The sequence below is a fragment of the Dermacentor silvarum genome, chromosome 8, assembly GCF_013339745.2.
Source record: "Dermacentor silvarum isolate Dsil-2018 chromosome 8, BIME_Dsil_1.4, whole genome shotgun sequence".
NCBI lineage: Eukaryota > Metazoa > Arthropoda > Arachnida > Ixodida > Ixodidae > Dermacentor > Dermacentor silvarum.
In genome coordinates, this window is record NC_051161.1 from 26,568,013 (window position 1) to 26,588,513 (window position 20,501).

The 20,501-nt window shown below is 47.5% G+C and overlaps 2 protein-coding genes across 4 annotated transcripts; both read left to right on the top strand.

Annotated features, from left to right (window-relative positions):
- The first annotated feature begins 858 nt into the window (after positions 1-858).
- LOC119460880 (caldesmon-like) lies at positions 859-5,365 on the top strand. Its single transcript, XM_037721992.2, has 4 exons — positions 859-1,100; positions 1,498-1,648; positions 2,376-2,415; positions 3,055-5,365. Exons 1-4 carry the CDS (start codon positions 867-869, stop codon positions 3,926-3,928), a joined length of 1,299 nt encoding a protein of 432 aa, XP_037577920.1. The 5' UTR covers positions 859-866; the 3' UTR covers positions 3,929-5,365.
- A 264-nt stretch (positions 5,366-5,629) lies between these two features.
- LOC119460881 (uncharacterized) lies at positions 5,630-16,106 on the top strand. 3 transcript variants are annotated; one of them, XM_049672213.1, is made up of 3 exons: positions 5,630-7,742; positions 8,840-9,018; positions 14,168-16,106. In XM_049672213.1, the coding sequence occupies exons 1-3, from the start codon at positions 7,395-7,397 to the stop codon at positions 14,970-14,972; spliced, it is 1,332 nt and encodes a 443-aa protein (XP_049528170.1). In that variant the 5' UTR covers positions 5,630-7,394; the 3' UTR covers positions 14,973-16,106. The 3 variants fall into 3 exon arrangements, with proteins under 3 accessions (XP_049528170.1, XP_037577922.1, XP_049528171.1); XM_037721994.2 differs by having other exon boundaries at positions 5,633-7,685; positions 14,168-16,105; XM_049672214.1 differs by having other exon boundaries at positions 5,633-7,742; positions 14,171-16,104.
- Positions 16,107-20,501: the final 4,395 nt, after the last annotated feature.

Sequence of the window (20,501 nt, forward strand, 5' to 3'; positions counted from 1 at the left end):
CATTTCTGCAGCTGTACACTTTCTATGATTCTGAAGGTGCCATAAATGGGGTGAAAGTAAGTTTTCAATCAACAGGATAAAGTTTCGTCTGAAAGGGTTAACTACAGTCAATATTCTGAAACAAACGGACAATCGGGTCCCTCTGTCCTCCTTCCCGTTCATCTCCATGAAGGTGTTTTACGGAACTTTGTATCGGTGTGGCGCCATTGTGCGCTCTTTCCTTACGGGCCACCCGCTTACGACAAAAAAAAAAAAAAAAAAAAGGTCTTTAAAACATGCGGTGATGACGTATTTGGGACTCCCAGAATTTCTTTCGCGCCCGTAATGCACAAAAACATCGCCTCCGAGACCATTTGTCACTCTGAGATAGTTGCTGTTGAGAGGTGCTGTGCGGACACTGCTTATACGTTTTGATTTGAAGCGCTCGTGAACTGGCTGCGTGGCCGGAAGCTGTAGCGCAACAATATGTGGTGTGCAAAGCCTGACGTTCCTAACGCGTTTTCGACTCCGGCGACCACTTGCGCCGCATGCAGCAAGCAAGAGCATGGCCTTCGAGATGTGAGTTGCTTATCGAGGGAGGTCGTTGCTGCAGCGTGAATTTGAGCACCACCTGTACTATGCGTGATTCGTACCTAAGGTATTCTGTAGAATCAGTACTGTACCAGCACCGTTAATCTTACGCTATTCACCAGTAGAGCACTAGGTGAAAGTAAAGCACCTCCATCCACGCGCCGCGTGGATGGAGGGGTTTTAGGTAAAAGGTTGTCTGTGCTCTTCTACCAGAACGGTTTTTTTGCTGTTGCCGCGGCATCTGGTGGTTGTATTTTAAACTAAACAAAAACAAACATAAAATCTTAAGAAACAAGATGGCGTCCGCCATGGCGGACGGTGGCGGCCGTTTGCTATGGACGGATCAAGCTACGCTAAAAGTTTTAAATCTCATTAGAGACCTCGACGTCGTTCACGTGTTAAAGTCGAAGCGACAGCGCAACCAGCAGACGTTCATGACAATTGAAGAACTCTTGTCGCCGTTGGGCTACGACTGGTCGTGGCAACAGATCAGGTGCCACTGGAAGAACTTGAAGTCGCGGTATAATCATGTAAGTCGCATTCACCTCAATTTTGACGCACCACGAGCTTTTATTAGCGTTTTGTCCTGTTCGAAGTAACCGTGAGACCGTCCTTGACAAGATGACAACTTATTCCATTTGCGTGTTTGTCACAGAAGTGAGTTGAGTAGCCCCGCTGGAATTCGCTTGTCGGGTTCATGTTAAACGCAAGGAAGTCGGACCGAGCGAGTATGTCGGGGCGGGTCGGGTCAGCTGGTTCGCAGTCAGTGCGCTGGCTCGCTTGTCCCGCTTGCTTTGGGTTCATGTAAACGGGATTTTTATAGTGCGTCATTTCGTTTTTACCGCTTGTGATATTGTCATGTAAACAGTTATTAGCAGAAAAGTTAGATCTTGCACATTATTCTGCTCTCCTCATTCTTCTTGTTAGGAGCGACGGAACTTGCGCCCAGGCCAAAAATCTACGTGGAAATACTATAATGTCATGGATTCTCTGCTCAAGCAACAAACGCGAGCCGAAGACTCGGCAAGCGCTCGCGGCGATGATTCGGAGAATTCGTCTGGAGCTGAAAATTCGACGGGTAAGCTTTTCCTTGGGGAGCCGAGTCTGTGTGCGCCTGTGTCGGATATTTTTGTCCATTTTAATGCGATGACATTATAAAGGACACTCACCGGCCTTCTTGATCGCTGCAGATTAACATAAAGCGATTCGATCCCGGATGCTGTGTAATCAAAGCTGCATATGGGCGAGCCAATCCTGGTAACAGTGCATTCTGTGCGTTCTCCAAAGGGTTTTAATGTGGTTTGCAACGCGAGGCTATCCCTGAGGCTGTGTGATCAAAATCAAATTGTAACGCATGCGCAATGACAAGGGCACAGAATGTAAACACAGCGCTATCAAGTGCTTTGGTAGTGTGTGCCGATCCGATGCCTGTGCACAATGTGGGCGTGAATGCGGTTTGTAACACTGGCTGGTCCCGTGGCCCGTCTAATCGAAGGCATAGGTGGCCCGATCCTGGCCCCAGTGCAGGATAAACTTCATCGCAAGTATTTAACGCCTTTTGTATCGGGCCGATCTCGGAGGCTGTGTAATCAAAGGTGTGGGTAGGCCGATCCTGATAATATTATCGCATTACAGCCGCGCAAGTGTAGCGCATAACCATTTCCTTTGCAAGTAACACAAGGATTCGGGAAATATTTTCATTTACTCTGATAGTGTGCTGCATTTGTGTGTAGAAATGCTATTGATGTCTCACTATGCTTGCATAATGTTTATTTATTTATTTTATTATTATTGTTTTTTTACAGATGCTGGACATTATTTACCTAGCAGTCAAGCCATCCAGGGGCAAGTAGCATTTAGATTCATTTTAGACACAAATGACCAATCTTTATTCACAAAAACAGGTCATGATTTTAAATTAGCACTGAAAGCGATACTATACTTTATCTGTGGTCCTGTCACTGCCTTAATCAGTTTAGCCTAGCTGCAAAATATATAATTGTTTATGTTGTCTATCCTAACATATTGTTGTGGCTGTTGCCCACGCTCGTGTGTACATCTGCAAGGGGAGTGTGCTTTCTGCCTTGATGATTGTGCTTAAATAAAAGGTTTACCACCGTTAATTCACCAAGATTGGCAAGCACAGATGCACAGAGGAAAAAAAAATTTTTTTTTGAACCTCAGTACATGCAAAAGCAGAATGTCAAACTTATTATGATGTAAAACTGTAAATACGATTCTTGATAAAACCTAACTGCAGTGTGCAATTATTTATCAACAGTGGGTGAACAAATGAAGCCTGGAGTGAACATTTTCGACGAGGGGATGAAGACGAGATAATGTTGACTTCTGGACGAGGCCTCCATAGTTTGCCTGTCAATGAATTGAAATCTCCATTTCCCAGTGACACATTTAGCTTGTTTGAATGTATAATCTTGGAACTTGTGGTCACATATGTCTCTTTTAATGCCCTGATTTCTGCAGGTCAAGTCAGCATGGCAGTGATGAGTACATTGTGCCAACGCTACAGGACCCTGGCACTTTAAGCAGCACAAATGGAGTCCTTGTGCAACACCTTGGAGCTGCAGCTTCTGTGGAGCTTGAAACTGTGGGAGCGAACACGGTGCAGGTCAAGAAAGAAGTGGAAACTGATGAGGAAGGGCAGTGTGAGGAGCCGCTTGTGGTGACCCCAAACGGTTCTTGTGAAGACGCAGAGACGCAACCTGCAGCTCCCATACTGCAGGTAATGCCCTCAGTCGATCACTCGCTTGGTCTTGCACCTGAACGTACTGAGCTGCAGCAGATAGAGCAAATACTTTCAGAGCCAGACATTGCTAATTCCATGAATTCTCAAGAGGAAGCTAGTGCGGTATCTCAGAGCAACAGCATTGAGCGAAGCGCAGACATCCGTACTCGGACTTCGAGGAGGTACTTCTTCACGACAGGCACACCAGGCCTTGTGGAAAAAAAGGCGAGGTTGGAGCTTGACATTTTGGCTGCAACGAAACGGAAGCTCTTGGCTGAGCAGATGAAGGCCGAAGCAGAGCAGCGTAAAGCTGTTGCCGAGACATTGCTTCTCACAGAGGCACTCAAAAAGTACGATGAGGAGAAGAAAAAAGCCATGGCTGAGACTATGTTTCTGGTGCAGGAGAGAATACGATCGGAAGAGGAGACACGACGAGCAGCAGCTATGGCTGCCTTTCATGTTGAGGAGAAACGTAAGGCAGCAGCCGAGGCTGAAATGCTCATCGAACACAAGAAGTACTTTATGGAGCAAAGGAAAACTGAGGTAATCAAGCGGCGTATGCTCCTCCTGGAGTTGCAGAAAATGCGGCGTGAACTGAAGTTAGTGCCTTGAGTGAGTTGGCCTGGCAGGTGTGCTTGCATCGTTTGTTGGTGGATATGACTAAACAGGGAGCACATGACCAGTTCTTCACTTGCAGCTTGTTGTGTTATCAATTGTTTTCTGATGACATTCATTGCGTGAACAAAGACAAACTGGTGGTGAAGTGCGTTTGTATGATTCAGCATCATAAGGGAAACAGCAGTCGTGTCAAATTACGGACATGTTGTGACCACCCCCTTGCAAAGGTGGCTGTGGTTGCAGATAGTCTTGTTGGGCAGTGTAACAGTGCACTAGTTACTGTTGCCCCTGTTTGCCAAGCACTTATAACATATTTGGGATGCCGAAACGTTGCATTTGTTGCCCATGCTTACCATTCATTTTCTCTTTAGTGGCATGAGCATCTAGTGACACTCTTGTTTCTTGCCCAGCACTTCCAGTTCACCTCCTCAGACGACCGGGGATGAAATTTAATATAAATTAGAAAAAAAAACAGGAAAACAACATTGGTTCAACAACAGCTACATTGGTTCTCCACAAGAAAAGTAGAAAGTTACCTATCAAGAAAGGCAGAAAACTAGGTGGGGTGATGAAGTTAGGAGATTTGCAGGTGTAAGTTGGAATAGGCTAGCACAAGACAGGGGTAAATGGAAATCGCAGGGAGAGGCCTTCGTCCTGCAGTGGACATAAGTATAGTTTGATGATGATTTCAGTACAAAATTCATGGGTTTCATTATAGATATGATATAAGAGCATAAGTTTACTTACAAGTTGAGTTACTGAAGTGTCCGCAATAATTAGAATTAAAAATCACTGAGACGACCGGGGACAAAATTCAGAAAAAAAAAACATAGTACAGTACAAAATTCATGGCTTTCATTATAGATATGATATCGGAGCATGAGTTTAGTTACAGGTTGAGTTAGTGAAGTGTCTGGAATAATTAGAATTAGAAATCACTGAGACAACTGGGTACGAAATTCAAAATAAATAAAAAAATAGTGCATTACAAAATTCATGGGTTTCAGTATAAATAGGATATCAAAGCATAAGCTTAGTTACAAGTTGAGCTTCTGAAGTGTCTGGAATAATTAGAATTAATTAATTATGAAATTAACGCCGAGGTACGAGTGCCACTAAGAGACACCTAAGTCAAAGATTATGGTCGCCTACCGTTTTTTTGTCATGTCAGCCATAAATGTTGGTTCATCAATTCATCTCTGTACGCATGACTTACTGTGTTGTTTTTCGCGTGTGTGCACTACATTCTTTTTTTTTTCTTTTCACATAATTTGTTTTTTCTTCAGGCATCTGGTAACTGCCCAGTCTTCCTCTGCTGTAGACAAGCAGCTGCTCTGTTCTTTTTTCGGGTAGTATGCACAGTTGATATTTCGTTGTTTGTCAATAAATAAAATGACCTGATCATTTTATAATTTTACAAGTGTGACTTTACATTGGGAGTATACTTCTGAATTTCCTGCATGAATTTATAAACACTATGCAGGGTATAAAGTTAGTGCAGCTTGCACTAAGTTGTGCAAGGCTGGAGAAACAGCAGAGCTGTGGAGGTATTAGTCCACCTAGTGGACTGTCCATTTCGGCTGTTTCCGATTGGCTCCAGCTGCACGAGCGAGAATGCGACTGGCTGGCTCCTCGCTTGTGTGGCTGGAGCCAATTGAAACAGCCGAAGTGGACACTTACAGAATACCCCTCCTGGTGATCACCTAGCTTATTCCAGTTTCCAGGCAGGTTCAGGCCTGGGCTCGGCTAAGTTTTGCTAGGCTCTGGATGATACTCCGGTTGAGCACGCAATCGCCACATTCGTTCTCGGCTGGCGGCACGCCGAGCTTCCAGCAGAGCGGCTTCATCTTCGGGAGTCTTGTACTTCTTCGGCCGTTTCATGTTACATTTACTGAGTGCGAAGTCTACGAGAGTTGTGTGTGTCGCCGTCGCGACATGATCTTTTATAATCAGTGTGACGTCATGGCCAAGCTTCACAAAGTGTTGTCATGACTAAGCAAAGCAAGAATTGCGGCGCGAATCGATGACATGGCTGGGCGAAGCTGGGCAAGTGATTGCTAGGCGACCGCATTGACGGAGCGGGTCTGCTGGAACGCGGTGTCGGCATTGCAACGCGGTGTCGGTGTTGCAAGCTGCGCTATGCCATATGCAATGCGCAGTGACGTCATCGCTGACGTAGTGGCGGAGGAGCGTTGGCGAAGCTAGGAGAAGCGAGGCGCAGATGTGGCAGGTGGTTGCTAGGCAACGCAGGTGACGTCATCGTTCAGCGAGGTTTTCTGTTCGCGCGTTGCGGACTGACGGTCGGCTTAAACAGCTGCGTTGTTAAAAAAACAACAGCATAGTTTATCTTTTCACTGGACAACAGGTAGTCATTTAGAAGTGGTAGCATAGGGGCTTCTACAGAGAGCCCGATGACTGAGCAGAATATTGTGTTAAAGTTAATAGCTGGCACATAAATTTATCAATGTGCTCCATATATCATAAGTAGCCAGCACCCAATAACCATGCAAGTGTATCAAAAAGTAGGCTTTGTGCATGCATGTTCATTGTCACTGATACATCTAAGAATTGAAGCTGAATTTTTCTCTGTATAAGTTCGAAACATAGTGCCCCAATTAAGTTAAATAAGGAAATTTTGTCAGTCCAACATGCATGCCGTGCAAGTAGGATTGTTAGCCTTGGACTAATCATGTCATAAATCGCCCTACCTGCCTGTGTAGGCGAACACTTTTTACGCCAGGCATACCTTACTATATTAAGTAACAATATAGTTCTCTCTGGTGCTGATTAGACAAAAGCAGCGCCCAGCATATGTCGATATTGTGTATTGTGGTTATCTAATTTTAATTATTACCTATTGAGTTCCGGAATAAAGTCCGTACAGGTTGCGCGCTCCAATGCAGTGTCGGCAGCGTCGTCTGCCGCAGGCGTATGAAATGAATAAATGAATGTAACGCTCGCGCCACCTCTCCGAAGCAGCGCAAAGTAGACCGTGTACGGCGTGTATTATCGCCACCAGGTGGCTATACGGTCAATGTCGTCTGCGGCTTATTTCGACGGGCAAGTATACGGCGTATTTTCGCTTGCTTCCAGAATTATTGTATGATTATTGCCCGTCTGCCTGGTGCGTCGAATCCAGCGAATGTCGGCAGATGTATTCGTCGACGTAGGTTTTGGGAGCTGACGGTTCGTGCGCGATTACTACCTTCGCTGGGCCGATGACCCGTGCTGACATGCGATGTTTGGGCGCTCGAAGCGATATGTAGTACTGGTGCCGATAAGCAAGCGCCAAGCCCTATATCTGGTGTTCCAGTTTTTGACTCCCGTTTCTTGATCCTTCGGTGAGCGCATGCTATTGACATTCTACTAGGCGCCGTACAGAGCGCTCGTCCTACCCCTTGCCGAGTAGGCGGTGCTGTTCCTCGACAAATTAAACGAAGTGGTGGTGGTCGGACGACGGATGTCCGACTCTCGGTGGTCGCGAGTGGCGGCTGCCGATTCCGCCGTCGAGTTGGTTATGTCGCGGCGCGGCAAGCCGAAGGCTAAGTACGCCGGCCGCACGTTTACGCTGGACACTCGGAATGACCAGCGCTACCGTTGGCGTTGCGACGTGCGCCAGTGCAGGTCGCGGCTCACGACCGACTTGTACGAGAACCACCACATGGTCTACCGATTCCGGGAGCACGACGAAGACCAGCACCGGCGCGTGGCTAGCGAGAGAAAGAGGCGTGACGCCACGTACAGGCAGCAGGTAAGTGTTCAACGCGCGCACATGGCCTCACGGACAGCCGCACGGGACGTCGCGCTAGTACGTTTGCATTCTTGAATGCTGCGTGCTGTACGGGCCCTTGAAGTATAATTTGGGCGATTCGTTCGTTGGCTGAAGTGATTGTTGCTTTAGAAAAAAAAAAAAAGCGCAATAACTCATCTGGGAGCATGCGTAAGCATTCTGCCACTTGCCTATCTACATGCAGCCCGGTGTCATTATCAGTGCTATGAAACTTGAACCGACCAGTATAACCCTTATCCATACCCTTATCGGTCGTTATAACCCTAATCGGACTAGATCCGACTCTTATCGGTTGTTATGAACTGTGGGGATGCTCGACTTCCACGCGTCCCCTCATGTTTTTTCCCGCATGGCTCTTGAGTCTCTCTGTAATCCGGCTTCTCTGCGTAGCTAAGCGCCGGCGGAGGTAGGGTACAGGGTGGCTAGACCTTAGCGGAGGTCGATGTGCTTGCATCATATCACGAGAGATGGCGCGAGTGTTGAGCTGCAAACGCCACCTAACGAAGGTGTTAATATGACGCAAAGGGATATGGTGTAGGCATGGAGCAACGTTACTAGACTAGTAACGTTGGACATGGAGGTGTAGGCATCTAGGGAACATCTAGTCGAAAAAAGCGGCAACCGCAAAGGGGCCGCCATATTGCTACGACTAATTTTTGCAGCTCTAAGAATATTCAAAATATGCAAAACCAAGCATTTACACGTAGCACGCAAGCATGGACAAAGTTTAAAGTTATAACGCATATTTATAACGCATGTTTATAAAATTTTGATGTAATATTATACCTATGGCGTGGTTGATTGCCCTATTATGTGTTGTGAACATGCTATTGAGCTGGGCTAGCTAATAACCTAAGCACAAAAATAAATAATAAAGAAGAGGTAAAGTGGACAGCAAGGAGCTCGCGAGGAGGGTTGCCGATTTTGTCGCCTCACTGCCCCGTCTTTTCCCCGTTTCTTTTGCAATTGACCTCCTTCCTTTCCACTTCGGCATGTGCGTACATGTCAAGCGGGATAGAGGCATCGCCTCCAACAACGCGAACGCGCCCGGTTCCGATCGCGGAGGCTACGGAGGACCAGCTTAAGCCGTTTAAGCGTTATTTTGCGCCGTGCAGCCCACGAAGAAGATCGGCGACTTCCGGTACGTGCTGGAGAACCGCATTGGAGGCCTGCACTTCTGGCGCTGCGAGTACGTGAGCTGCCCCGGACGATGCCGCACCCACGACGGCCACCTGGTCGCCGGGCCGTCGCAGCACACGCATCAGCCACACGCCGCGATGGACGAACCAGACACGTGCGTGCTGCGCTCTCTTGCGGCTTCTCTGTACACTTGGGAGAAGGCTGGGAGAGACAGTGACTTTAGCCACCATAAATGCCGGCTGGCCACCCTAAGCTGCATGGGGAAAGGGTAAAGGTAATAACAGATGATAGGAGAGACGAAAACGGAGCTCCCACTAACGCGATGCGACGAGCTTACAACTCTCAATTCATCTCCAGGGCTGTTTGCCATGCCAACGCGGAATTGTTGGTTATACAGTATGGTCTACTCTTAAAGAAACACCAACGATTAAAAATTCGTGGGCTCGCAACATTCACATGAAAGGGGGGGGATTACCAGCGAAGCTGTTTAGGCTGCATATATTATGAAAGCATACTCTTTTTTTTTTTCATACGGAACCATATTACGCCGACACAGGTGCCGCCGCAGTCATCGCACCTCCCATGCATCTGCCCCAACCGCTGTGGCAGCCGCACCGGCACCTCCGACGCGCCTGTCGTTCTAACCACAGAAACGCAGGCAACGTGCACAGGCGCCATCGCCATCACCGCTGCTGCAGCCACGCCGGCACCTCCGACGCGTGTCTCATTTCGGGAATCGCCAGCCGTTTGTGCGCAGGCGCGCGTATGAGCCGATGAGAGAGAGGGAGCCTGGGAGCATTTGTACTTTGAATGTCTGGCTTTGCCTATAGGTACTACGGAGGACAAGTTTATTTGCTCATTTTGTATGCGTTTGTCCCTAGGTGCGCCGGCATTGCGGAGTGAGGACGTGTGTTTGTTGGTGGTCCCTGTGTCTAAAAGGTACGTCGGACGTACGCGAATCCCAGAAGTTAAATGTACGTCGGACAGACTTTATCGCACCTGCGGCGCTTGTGCTGATTCAGTCATGCCGGATTATACCTTTCTCGCGCCTTACGGCGCTCTACCTTCAAGATAACATCACTGATTTTCCCGGGGGAGCAGTCGGGGCCGCAGTAGCGACCGGCCCTCCTCTTCTGGAGTAGTATGTTCGCTCGTGCCAAGGTTTTCTCACACTGTTCTCCATGACTTTTCAAAAGCATTTTTTAACGCTCCCCTTTGAGTTAAATAAACGTCCTTCATCATACGAAAAGCCTGGCACTGCTCCAGAAGAGCAGGCCCGGTCTCTACTACGGCCTCTACTGCTCCCCCGGGAAAATCGGCGATGTTATTTTGAAGGTAGAGCGTCGTAAGGCGCGAGAAAGTCTGTCCGACGTACCTTTAGCTTCTGGGACTCGCGTACGTCCGACGTACCTTTAGACACGGAGATCACCAAATGGGGCGTCAATGCCCACTGTGTCACCTGGTTCACCGCGCCGGCAGCCACCGTCGGAGCGTAACAAACTCGCGCATGGCCATGGCCAGCGCGCGCAGTCTGGCCAACAATCGTCCACACCGTTGCACTGCGCCAGCGTACCTCTTTCCGCGATGCCGGTACGTCTAGGGACAAACGCATACAAAACGAGCAAAGAAACTTCTCTGTAGTACCTAGGCAAACTCAGACAATTAAGGAGCAAATGCCCCCAGATTTTCTCCCTCGCACCCGCTCGTACTCGTGCCTGCGCACAAACGGCTGGCAATTCCTGAAATGAGACACTCCTATAATCTCAGAAGCGCAGGCTACGTGCATAGGCGCGGTCGCCACACTCTTTCCTCCTCTCCCCTACCCGTGTGCATTGCTGCAGCGCTGTCGCCGCACCGTTTCCCCTTCTCCCTTACCCGTCGCCATTGCCGTCGCCAAACTTTTTCCCTCTCTCCCCTACCCGTTTCCATTCCTGTCCACGCGCCGTGATACGGACAAAAACCGCCCAGCTAGAGGAACCAACATTAGAAAATTTTGGTTCTTCCATTTTCAGAACGGCCACTCTTACCGGTTGGAGGAGGCTTGATAAACCGGAAGAGGCAAAACCAAAGACGGCTGCCAGTATAAACAGATATAAGGTTACCGCGTATAGTGTAATGTGTTTCTATTGCACCATGGGTCACACTGTGCGCAACCGAGGTACACATATTGAGAGGACATGGCAGAGCCCCTGTATGTATAATCATCCTTGAATAAATTGTCATCTGTTGAAATAAACTGCCAAATAATTTTTCGTTTTCGAACGCAGGTTAGTATCTTTCCTATTCCGTAGACTCCCGTTAAGACTCCGTAACACTAACTCGCAGGAACCATGCAAATCTATTCGTCTCATAAGTGATCCATAAAAGTCAAAACATGCCATTCCTGGTGCAGCCAAAAATTCCAGACGCCAAACAATTACTGAAACAGAACTAAAACTAAAAGGAAGATGTAAAAAGAGATACTTATCGTATTTGCATTTACAGCATATTGCATCATTGTAGGGAAGCGATCTTTACAGTACGTACCACGTGGGCCCGCCCTGCCGTCGCTACTCTATCGGCGCCGACAGCCACGCCAACTGTTATAAACATGTAAATCGTGTTCCAAAGATAATGTTCAATAGCCTGGCAAGGGAACAAGAATTCAGGATCGCCAGTCAGCCTCTAGAGTCTGTAAAGGAATATGTTTATCTAGGTCAACTACTCACAGGGGACCCTGATCATGAGAAAGAAATTTACAGAAGAATAAAATTGGGTTGGAGTGCATACGGCAGGCATTGCCAAATCCTGACTGGGAGCTTACCACTGTCGTTGAAAAGAAAAGTGTACAATCATTGCATTCTACCGGTGCTAACATATGGGGCAGAAACTTGGAGGTTAACAAGAAGCTCGAGAACAAGTTAAGGACCGCACAAAGAGCGATGGAACGAAAAATCTTAGGAGTAACGTTAAGAGACAGGAAGAGAGCGGTGTGGATCAGAGAACAAACGGGGGTAGACGATATTCTAGTTGACATTAAGCGGAAGAAATGGAGCTGGGCAGGCCATGTAATGCGTAGGATGGATAACCGGTGGACCATTAGGGTTACAGAATGGATACCAAGAGAAGGGAAGCGCAGTCGAGGACGGCAGAAAGTCAGGTGGGATGATGAGGTTAGGAAATTCGCAGGCGCAAGTTGGAACACGCTAGCGCAAGACAGGTGACTATGCACTACATGTGAATTTTTTCCCTATGCTTTACCACAAAGCATGACACTGAGGGTTCCTGCCAAGGGGCGCGGAGCCACCCTGCGCGCAGCGCAGGGGGAGGGGTGTAGTTACATGTACATGCCGCTTTAGCGGCTGCAGACCAATGAATAATGACACTTTCTTCTATTTAATGTGTTAATAACACGTTGGTTTATTGTAAAATATACATTTGGAGGTTATACTGCGGTTCATATTCAAGACTGGGCGGAGCATACTCAGAGCGGGCCCAGGTGACAGGTACTGTAAAGATCACGTCCCATCATCAGGCAGACACGAGCAGCAGCGCTGGTGGCGACCGCCTTTGTAAAACACTCTTCAACGCGCGAAACGTCTATGACAATGACTGACTGACTGTTCCGTTCATCTGCTGGCGTGAACGTGTCTGCAGCGACATATCATCGGCACAAAGGCACATTATTGTTACACATACTTTTAACGGGTGTTATACATAAGTTTCTATGAGTTAGAAGAATAATGTGAAGTGAAGGGCTCCGTTTTTAGTTTTTTTTTTCTTATTCTCGGTCATTGCATAGTGAAGATCTCGACTCTGGTATTCTCGAGTATTTAATTTGCCATCAGATCATCTGCTATGTGATGCCTACCGCAGGATGTTCCACATCAGCCGCCATGGCCGTGAGTGGCGCTGGCTAACACTCCTAGAGCCTATAGTATTATATAATACATATATATATATATATATATATATATATATATATATATATATATATATATATATATATATATATATACAGTGTAGTTTCAGCGAACACTTTCAAAATTTATTAAGGTTGCCTGTGGCAGATAGTCCAATTCTACTTAATGAGCTGATCTACTCGAAGAGGCGGACATTACTTGCACGAAAAACTAAAATGCAAAATCGACTAATCAACAAAAATTCACTAATATTGCAATTTACAAATTGTAGCCGTGGAGTTCGCAAGGCGGATCCACTTGGAATTAATTCTCAGGATGACACCAGTTTCGAGATATCAATTCCCGAACTTTGCGGAGAAATGCATTGGCGTTCCAGTTAGTTCTTAAGAAAACGTCGCTTTATGCATTGAGGTACAAAATTAACTGGGACGCCAATGTATTTCTCCGCAAAGTTCGGGAACCAATATCTCGAAACTGGTGTCTTCCCGAGAATTCGTTCCAAGTGGATCCGCCTTGCGAACTCAACGGCTACAATTCGTAAATTGCAATATGGGCCACCAGGTAATTAGTTAAAAACTTAATTAGGGATTTTTGTTAATTAATCGATTGTGCATTTCAATTTCTTGTGCAAGTAATGTCCGCCTCTTCGAGTAGACCAGCTCATGAACTAGAATTGTACTATCTGCCACAGGTAACCTGTAGGAATTTTTGAAAGTGTTCGCTGAAACACCCTGTATATATGTATATTGTGGTGTGCAAAACATCAGATCAACTATATACAGACTGCATTTTCCATAGAGTTTCATACAACAATTATTGTAGGAAACTCTATGGTATTTTATAAAACCGAATATATGACTATATAATGGCTCCTTTAACTGCAAGCTCGTCGTCATCTCCTGCTGAACTAAAGACAGCTGTCGACGCAGGTAAATTGGTAAAGCTGAAATTGGTAGTTGATAGCGCTTCACCTGTTTAGTCTCCTTCTGTGTTCGACCTTGTCCTAGTTGTTTTCCTACGCTGGCGCATTAAGATGGTGGCGCATGCGGGTTCGGCTCCTACATACGGCAAGTTGCCCATCACTTTCATTTCACGTTCATTTATTACGAATACGATGTTTTCGCCAGGTTAATTGTCGTCCATAATACTACGTACAGCTCAATAAAAATGATCAGGCAATTTTTCATATGCTTTGCTTGACTTCATTATCTGTTGGCTTCATATAGAAAAGTTGCTCTATGATTGTTCACGGCGACCCAAGACCTCTCCGCTGTTGTCGGCTACGTCCTCCTGTCTTCCGGTACAAGTGTACGCTATTTTAAAAGTGCCTAGACACGTTTGAAGACATAGAGCAAACGTTGAACTTGCTTATTTACATAAAACGTTCCCTGTGTTTATCAGCAGGGTGCACGAGTGCGAAGACTCTTCCTCCTGCACGGAATTCCAACCAGACGCCTGCGAAAAGGCTCCACCAGGCATCAGCGAGGCGATCACTACAGACGCAGATCCCAAACAGCGGGAGGTTTCACTGCAGCAGCACCAGCAGGAACGCCGTAGTCAAATTTCGAATGGGAGCGCGGACAGTCCCGTGGTCATCAAGTCGGAACCATGCTCGCCGCTCACTCCCGAAGCTGCGAAAACTTCCGACGTCGGCGTCAGTGCTGTCGATGAAGCGGCACAGACGAATGCACCTGACGTCATCACCGCCGGGACGACGGCGGCTGGTGACGACGGCCCGCTGCTTCGCGTAAGCAGCCCTTTCAGCTGTTCCGATCAGCGAAGCTCATTGCAGACGGCGTATGATGAGACAGCGGCCGCCGTCCCCGAAGCTTCCCATTACGTTGACTCTTCGGAATACGAAGGCAATGACGAGGAAGAACAATGGCCTCTGAGTTCGGCTGACGCGGCTGTGATCTCGGAGGCCATGGAAGAGCGCTCGCACTTGGCTGCCGCCGCTGGTTACGGACTCGCAGCGAGCGGACGCAATTCGAGTCTGGCGGAGGTGCTCCAGATGACCGCTGGAACTGCGGACAGTCGTGAGCAGGACCTGCGGGCGGGCATTCTGTTGCAGGTACGTCGCCTTCTCGAGGCCGAGACGGACCTTGTGAACGAGAGGCGGCGGAACGAAGTTTTGCGCGGGAAGTTGCTGCGACGCCAGCTGTTGGGAATCGTGACGGAGAACGAACCAGCGCTTCCGTACATTTGAGGTCCTTCTTGGTGTGTGTGTGTGTGTGGGTGTTTCCACGTTTTGGTGACTGTATGTCCTGCTGTGTAGACAAAGGAACTCAGGAAAGTGCTCGAGTGACATACCGTCGTTGGGGAACGGCCGCAGGGACTGAGTGACTGTGAGATTCTGCTACTGAGCCAAATGTGCGCGCATATGCGTATATTCTGGTGTCTCATCTCGGTTACTCTGTGTGTGCGTCCGTGAATAACGACGTTAAAGTGAATAAAGGTGAAAAATTATGTAAATAATTAAAAGGTTAAACTCTGAATCTTTTAAGTGCGAAGCACTTTAGGGACCCGGACTGTCGGCGTGTAATGTGAGCTCATGTCGTCGTGGTCACGCGCGAAAAACAGGGTCAAAACAAGTGCAGAATTTATCAAAATCCGTTCAAAATAAACTAACGTGATTCAGAATAATGTAAAAGATAGGAATAGTCAAGCATTAAGCGCATTAATTAGCAGAAACTCGTGCAAATATTGTAATGTGATCTCATGTCGTCGTGGTCACGCGCAGCAAAGGCTTTGGCTCCATGTGCGTGTTGGTTTGGCTCCACGTGCGTGGCGGTTTCCCACAAGTTGTGCCTTAGTACAGGTGTCAAAACGGATGATGGATTGCTAACCACAAGATAAACACAGGATAAAACAAGATAAACACAAGGGAAACACCGGTGAATCACTGCTTCGCACTTCCCCAGCTTTCACGTTGAGTGGAACTGCGTTACCGCCGAGTTGAACAAGGCCACTGTCCCGGACCGGTACCCAATTTTTTAAATTGAATGTCCGCCTTTTCAACACACACGCACAAAAGGTATGGTTATTGGCAACTCCAGAATCCGTTACCTGTGCTGGCAACAATGTCCAAATAAGCAAATTAAAGGTGGCTACGACATCCAGGTTCACGGCGGCTGTTTCGCTTGGAGCTGTGTTAAAGTTTCTCGTTTGTGCCGTAGAAGCCAGATGTTTCGTCGAAGCCGAAAGGGTACTTGGTACCGATTGCCCTACTTTGATCGGACTCAACAATTTCACCGACGAAACCGCGGAAATCGTTGCGCTGTGCATGCAAACGTCCGGCCTGCTTAGCGAGCCGCATCTGTATTTTCTAAAGACAAACAGCCTTTCAAGCACTTCCCTTAAGAAAGGAAAGTGTTTGTGCGTAGCGAGCCTCTCCGGGGGGAGGGGGGGGGGGGGGAGGTGCAAGCACTTGTTCGCGGTGTTGTTCCGCTGCTACAGGTAGGATACTTGACGGTTTTCGACCTTCATAGCCAACTCCGCACTGTGACTCGTGTTACATGCAGTTAATCGCGTAGCATCCCACGATATATAGGCAGTAGCGTCTGTCGTGCTTTCAGAAGGTAAATACGGTTATTGTGCACCGATAGAACGAGGCTAAAAAACTTAAGGTAATCTGTCTTCGGATAAAAATAAATGAGAGTTCCGTTTGTGAGTCGGGATGCAGCTTTCTCTTTACTGTTAGCTGATCCGTATGATAAGTTAGTCTGCGTCTGATGACTGGCGCTTGTTCGTGCTCACAGTAAGCAGCGTTCGAGGTTGGGTGCAGGTTTGGGGGCACATCAGACACCCGCCGCCCGTAGGAATTCTCAAACCCCGGTGGCGTGAGAAGTATAAACAGCAACCAATCGGACCAAGTTGCGTTTCTTCCAATAGGTTTCCGAAATTCAGCGAGGGTTTACTTTTGAGCAATGTCACTTGTATTAGTGGAAGTGCAGGACTTGAAACGAATCGAACCAGTTCTAATGGATTTTGGCTGTGTGCACAACGTCGGCGAGCAAACTAGCGGCGTTACAAATCTGCAAGGATTTGTAGCGCCTTCTAAATTTCTTGCGAGCAAATAAATTGACAACTCACCGCGCTGAATGAGAAAACAGCATCTTCTGCTTACACCAATTAAACTAAAGCATCTTATCAAAACGATATGTCGCCTCGCGGCATAACATGTGTCATTATCAACTTCAGACCTTGCGAGCTAGTTATCTTTCCTGCTATATACTGGTGCCTGCGGGCAGAAGTACATTAGCGAGAATATTCCTGTTTCTTAAGTCATTAGTGACACTAATGTTGGGCGCAGAAAACTAAACTAACCAAGCCCAATGAAGCTTAATTGTACATAACTAATTTATTAAAGCGCCCGCCTAAACAAAGTACCATCCGCGATTTGAAACTCCAGCAACATATTTAAAATATATAAAAGGAAAGCAATGGTCTACTCGTCGGGAATAAAGAAGTCGTCCCGAATGCAGCGCTCCGAACAAATCACGTTAGTGTCAGTCACCTTTTTCCCAATGCCAAATTTTCTTATATGTCGTTCTGCTTTGCGCGTCGTCTGCTACCTTCGGTAAACAATGGAATGATGAATTGCTGTCTTTCCACCGCGATGACACGCATAATAGTACACAGTAAAATTCGTTCGACATCCGTTTTTCGTTTTAAGGCTTGTGCGCGGCGGCATCAAGACGATTTGAGCACTACGAGGCAACGCTGCAACGTGAGAAACTGCAGCTGAACCTAGATCGGCTGTTTCTCGGCGTGGCTGCTAGGGGGCGAGCATTTAGTTGGAGTCGCGAGAAACTTAATACAACCATTTTCGAAGACGTTTGTTCGTTAATATTCGTTAATTTGACACACGGCACGCGAATTTTGCACTCAGATGCATGCTGGAGTCTCGACACAAATAAAATCCACCATAGGGCCCAGGATCAGACCTCTCAAATCCTGGCAGTCCAGAGAGCCCGCGAGAGGGCCGTCAGGTTTGACCTGATGGTCCCCGAGTGGGCCTAGCCAGGTGACGTTGAGTTTACTCGCGTCTATTGTGGACCGATTAAAGTTGTTTCACTCACCATAGGGCCTGGCTTTTAACTTTTTTTAGAGTAGGTTGCGGGTAGATTGGGCCTTCCTATCACTGATCTCTACTAGTGGAGATCAGTGCTTTCTATCTCTTAACGTTACCCATGTGTTAGTATAGGTGAAATGAACTGACTGTACGAATTAGCGTACTGAATGTCAACTATAATGGTGACTTTCTGCGAACAGAAGCGCTCTAGAAGAATCAAACGAAACGGAGTTTCGATTGATTCGGAATTTGATACTGAATTCGATTGATTGAATTGAAATACGATTCTCTTCAATCTTCAATGTAAGTGTATACCACAATCGCGAACAGATTTTGTTAATTATGTACTTGCTGGCACTATTAGTTTGTGAAATAGGTATCCGAGAGAGAGTGAGAGAGAGAGTAAACTTTAATGGGAAAAGGCAAAAAAAAAAAAAGAAAAAAAAAAAGAAGGAAGATGTGGGTGGAGCCCCTAGTCCAGGGCCCCACTGGCTTGAGCGGCTCGCTGGGCTTGGTCCAGGAGAGCCAGCTGACTGTCCTGTTCCTCGTCCGTAACCCATGCCTCCCACTGCCTTAGAAAGTGTTGTTTAGTAAATTTGTGTGTGTTCGCTTGTGGAGGTCTTCTGGCGCATATGAGTGTGATGTGTGCCAATGTAGGCTTTTCGCCACACCACGGACATTTGTCTGCGTACGCTTCGCCATGTATTTGTCTTAGCTTGTGTAGATTAGGATAAGAAAACGCATAAATTGTCCGTGCAAGCAGCATTTACACAGCAGTCGTGACGTTTTTTTATTAAAATTACCGATAATTTAATTTAACCTAGTGGAAGGAAGCGCAGATATAATAAAAATACATCATAGGAATAGAAAACGAAGTGCTATCGTCTGTTTCCTATTATTTGAAAGACAAGAGTGCCTGCAGAAAATAAGTGCAATTTATGTGCAAATACAATTTATAAGTGCAAAGTACAATTGATCAGATAAATGACGAAAGTAGTGAGTTTTGTCCGCAAGGAATCCCAGTGCAATGAACGAAGCTTGCATTGTGTAAAGCAAAGATCGGCAATCAACTCGCATCGTCTCAAAAATAAAATAATGACAGAGAAAATGTCACCGGAGGAGAGGGAACGGTAAGTCTTGCCCAGCAAGTGCGCGCGCCTTGATAATATGGTGCCCTTTGTCTGTCGAAGCATATAGATGGCCCACATGATGCGGTCATCCACATTACGCTGCTCGTCGAGCACTGTTGAGTGAAGTTTGCCGCTGACAAACGAATCCAACGTTCCATCATATGGTTCCATGCCGAAGATAGAGCAGTAGACACGGGCGAGTGAGAGGACAGAGCGCTTATGTCATGTTCTCCCTAGCCCGTGTCCTATATGCTCTGTATTCAGCATAAAATGTAGCGCGCCAGCTCATGCCAACACCGTAGCGTGGTCCCTATAGTAAAGTCGGGGACCATGGTTGTAGCGAACGTATACTTTCTCCACGGTTGTCAGCGTGGTGGAGATTCGCGCTGCGCGGTGATCTCGGAGGATGCGGCGTGAGGTTTGAACCACGCACACGGGATGGCGCGGCAAAAAAAAAAGCGAGCAATATTTTTGGCTATAATATATTATAGCATGTCGAAGTATCTATTCGGAGGTAAGCGAAGATGGATTTAACCTGTTTGAGACATTGGGCTTTGAATATAACTAAGAAAAAGTGAGTGAATATGCGGTTGGGAATGAAAAAGTACACCAGGACACGCACGCACGCACGCACGCACCCCCCCCCCCCCCCCCCCTCCACACACACACACACACACCCACACCACACACACACACACACGCGCGCGAGACATAAACGCAGCAGAATGGCAATCACTTGCCTTTCTGTTGGTGGCGTAAGCCAACACCCCGTCTCGAAGGGGATGCCCGTAAAATCCATTCGGATGACAAGACGGGGGCAAGGTAAAGCAGAGAGATAAAAAAAGGACGCGTCGCAGTCGCCATGGCGACGGTGACCGCGAAATGTCTCTGCCGTCGCTTCGTCCTCGAGCTCTGCTCGGGAGCCCTTGACCAGTTGCGGCGGTGCCCTTGACCAGTCTTTGTCGGCGTTGGCCTTGTGCGCGGCGCGGTCAAGGGCGGCGTTCGCAAAGTGGGTCGCCGCTTCTGCGGTAACCGTGCCGGGGACAGGACGCGACCCTCGGGGTTTGGGGGGCGGGCTCTCCTTCCGAGGAAAGCGGGCCGAGGACACAACACGGAAGTCGTATTCTCTCCCTCTCTCTCTCTGCTGTTCTCCCCCCTCTCCCGCGGAGTTTCCAGCTCGAGCGGGACTTCGCGGCACGTGTATACTGCGTGGTAACAAATGTCGCGAGGCTTATTCGAGCAGCACGAAATCGGAGATTACTTCCGCATACGCATCACATCCATGACTATATTTTAGAGGGACAGTATATAGCCGCGTTTACATGAATGTGACATTGGCGTATCGCACTTCACGGCTCGTCACGGTAATATCGAATTGACTGCAGTGGTTCTGCGTGCTAAAACCAAGATTTGATTATGAGGCACGCCATAGTGGGGAACTTCGGATTAATGGGGCACGGGCGTTTTTGCATTTTGCCCCATCAAAAACGATTCACATTGGGACACTCGTTGAAATAGCAAACACGGAGCA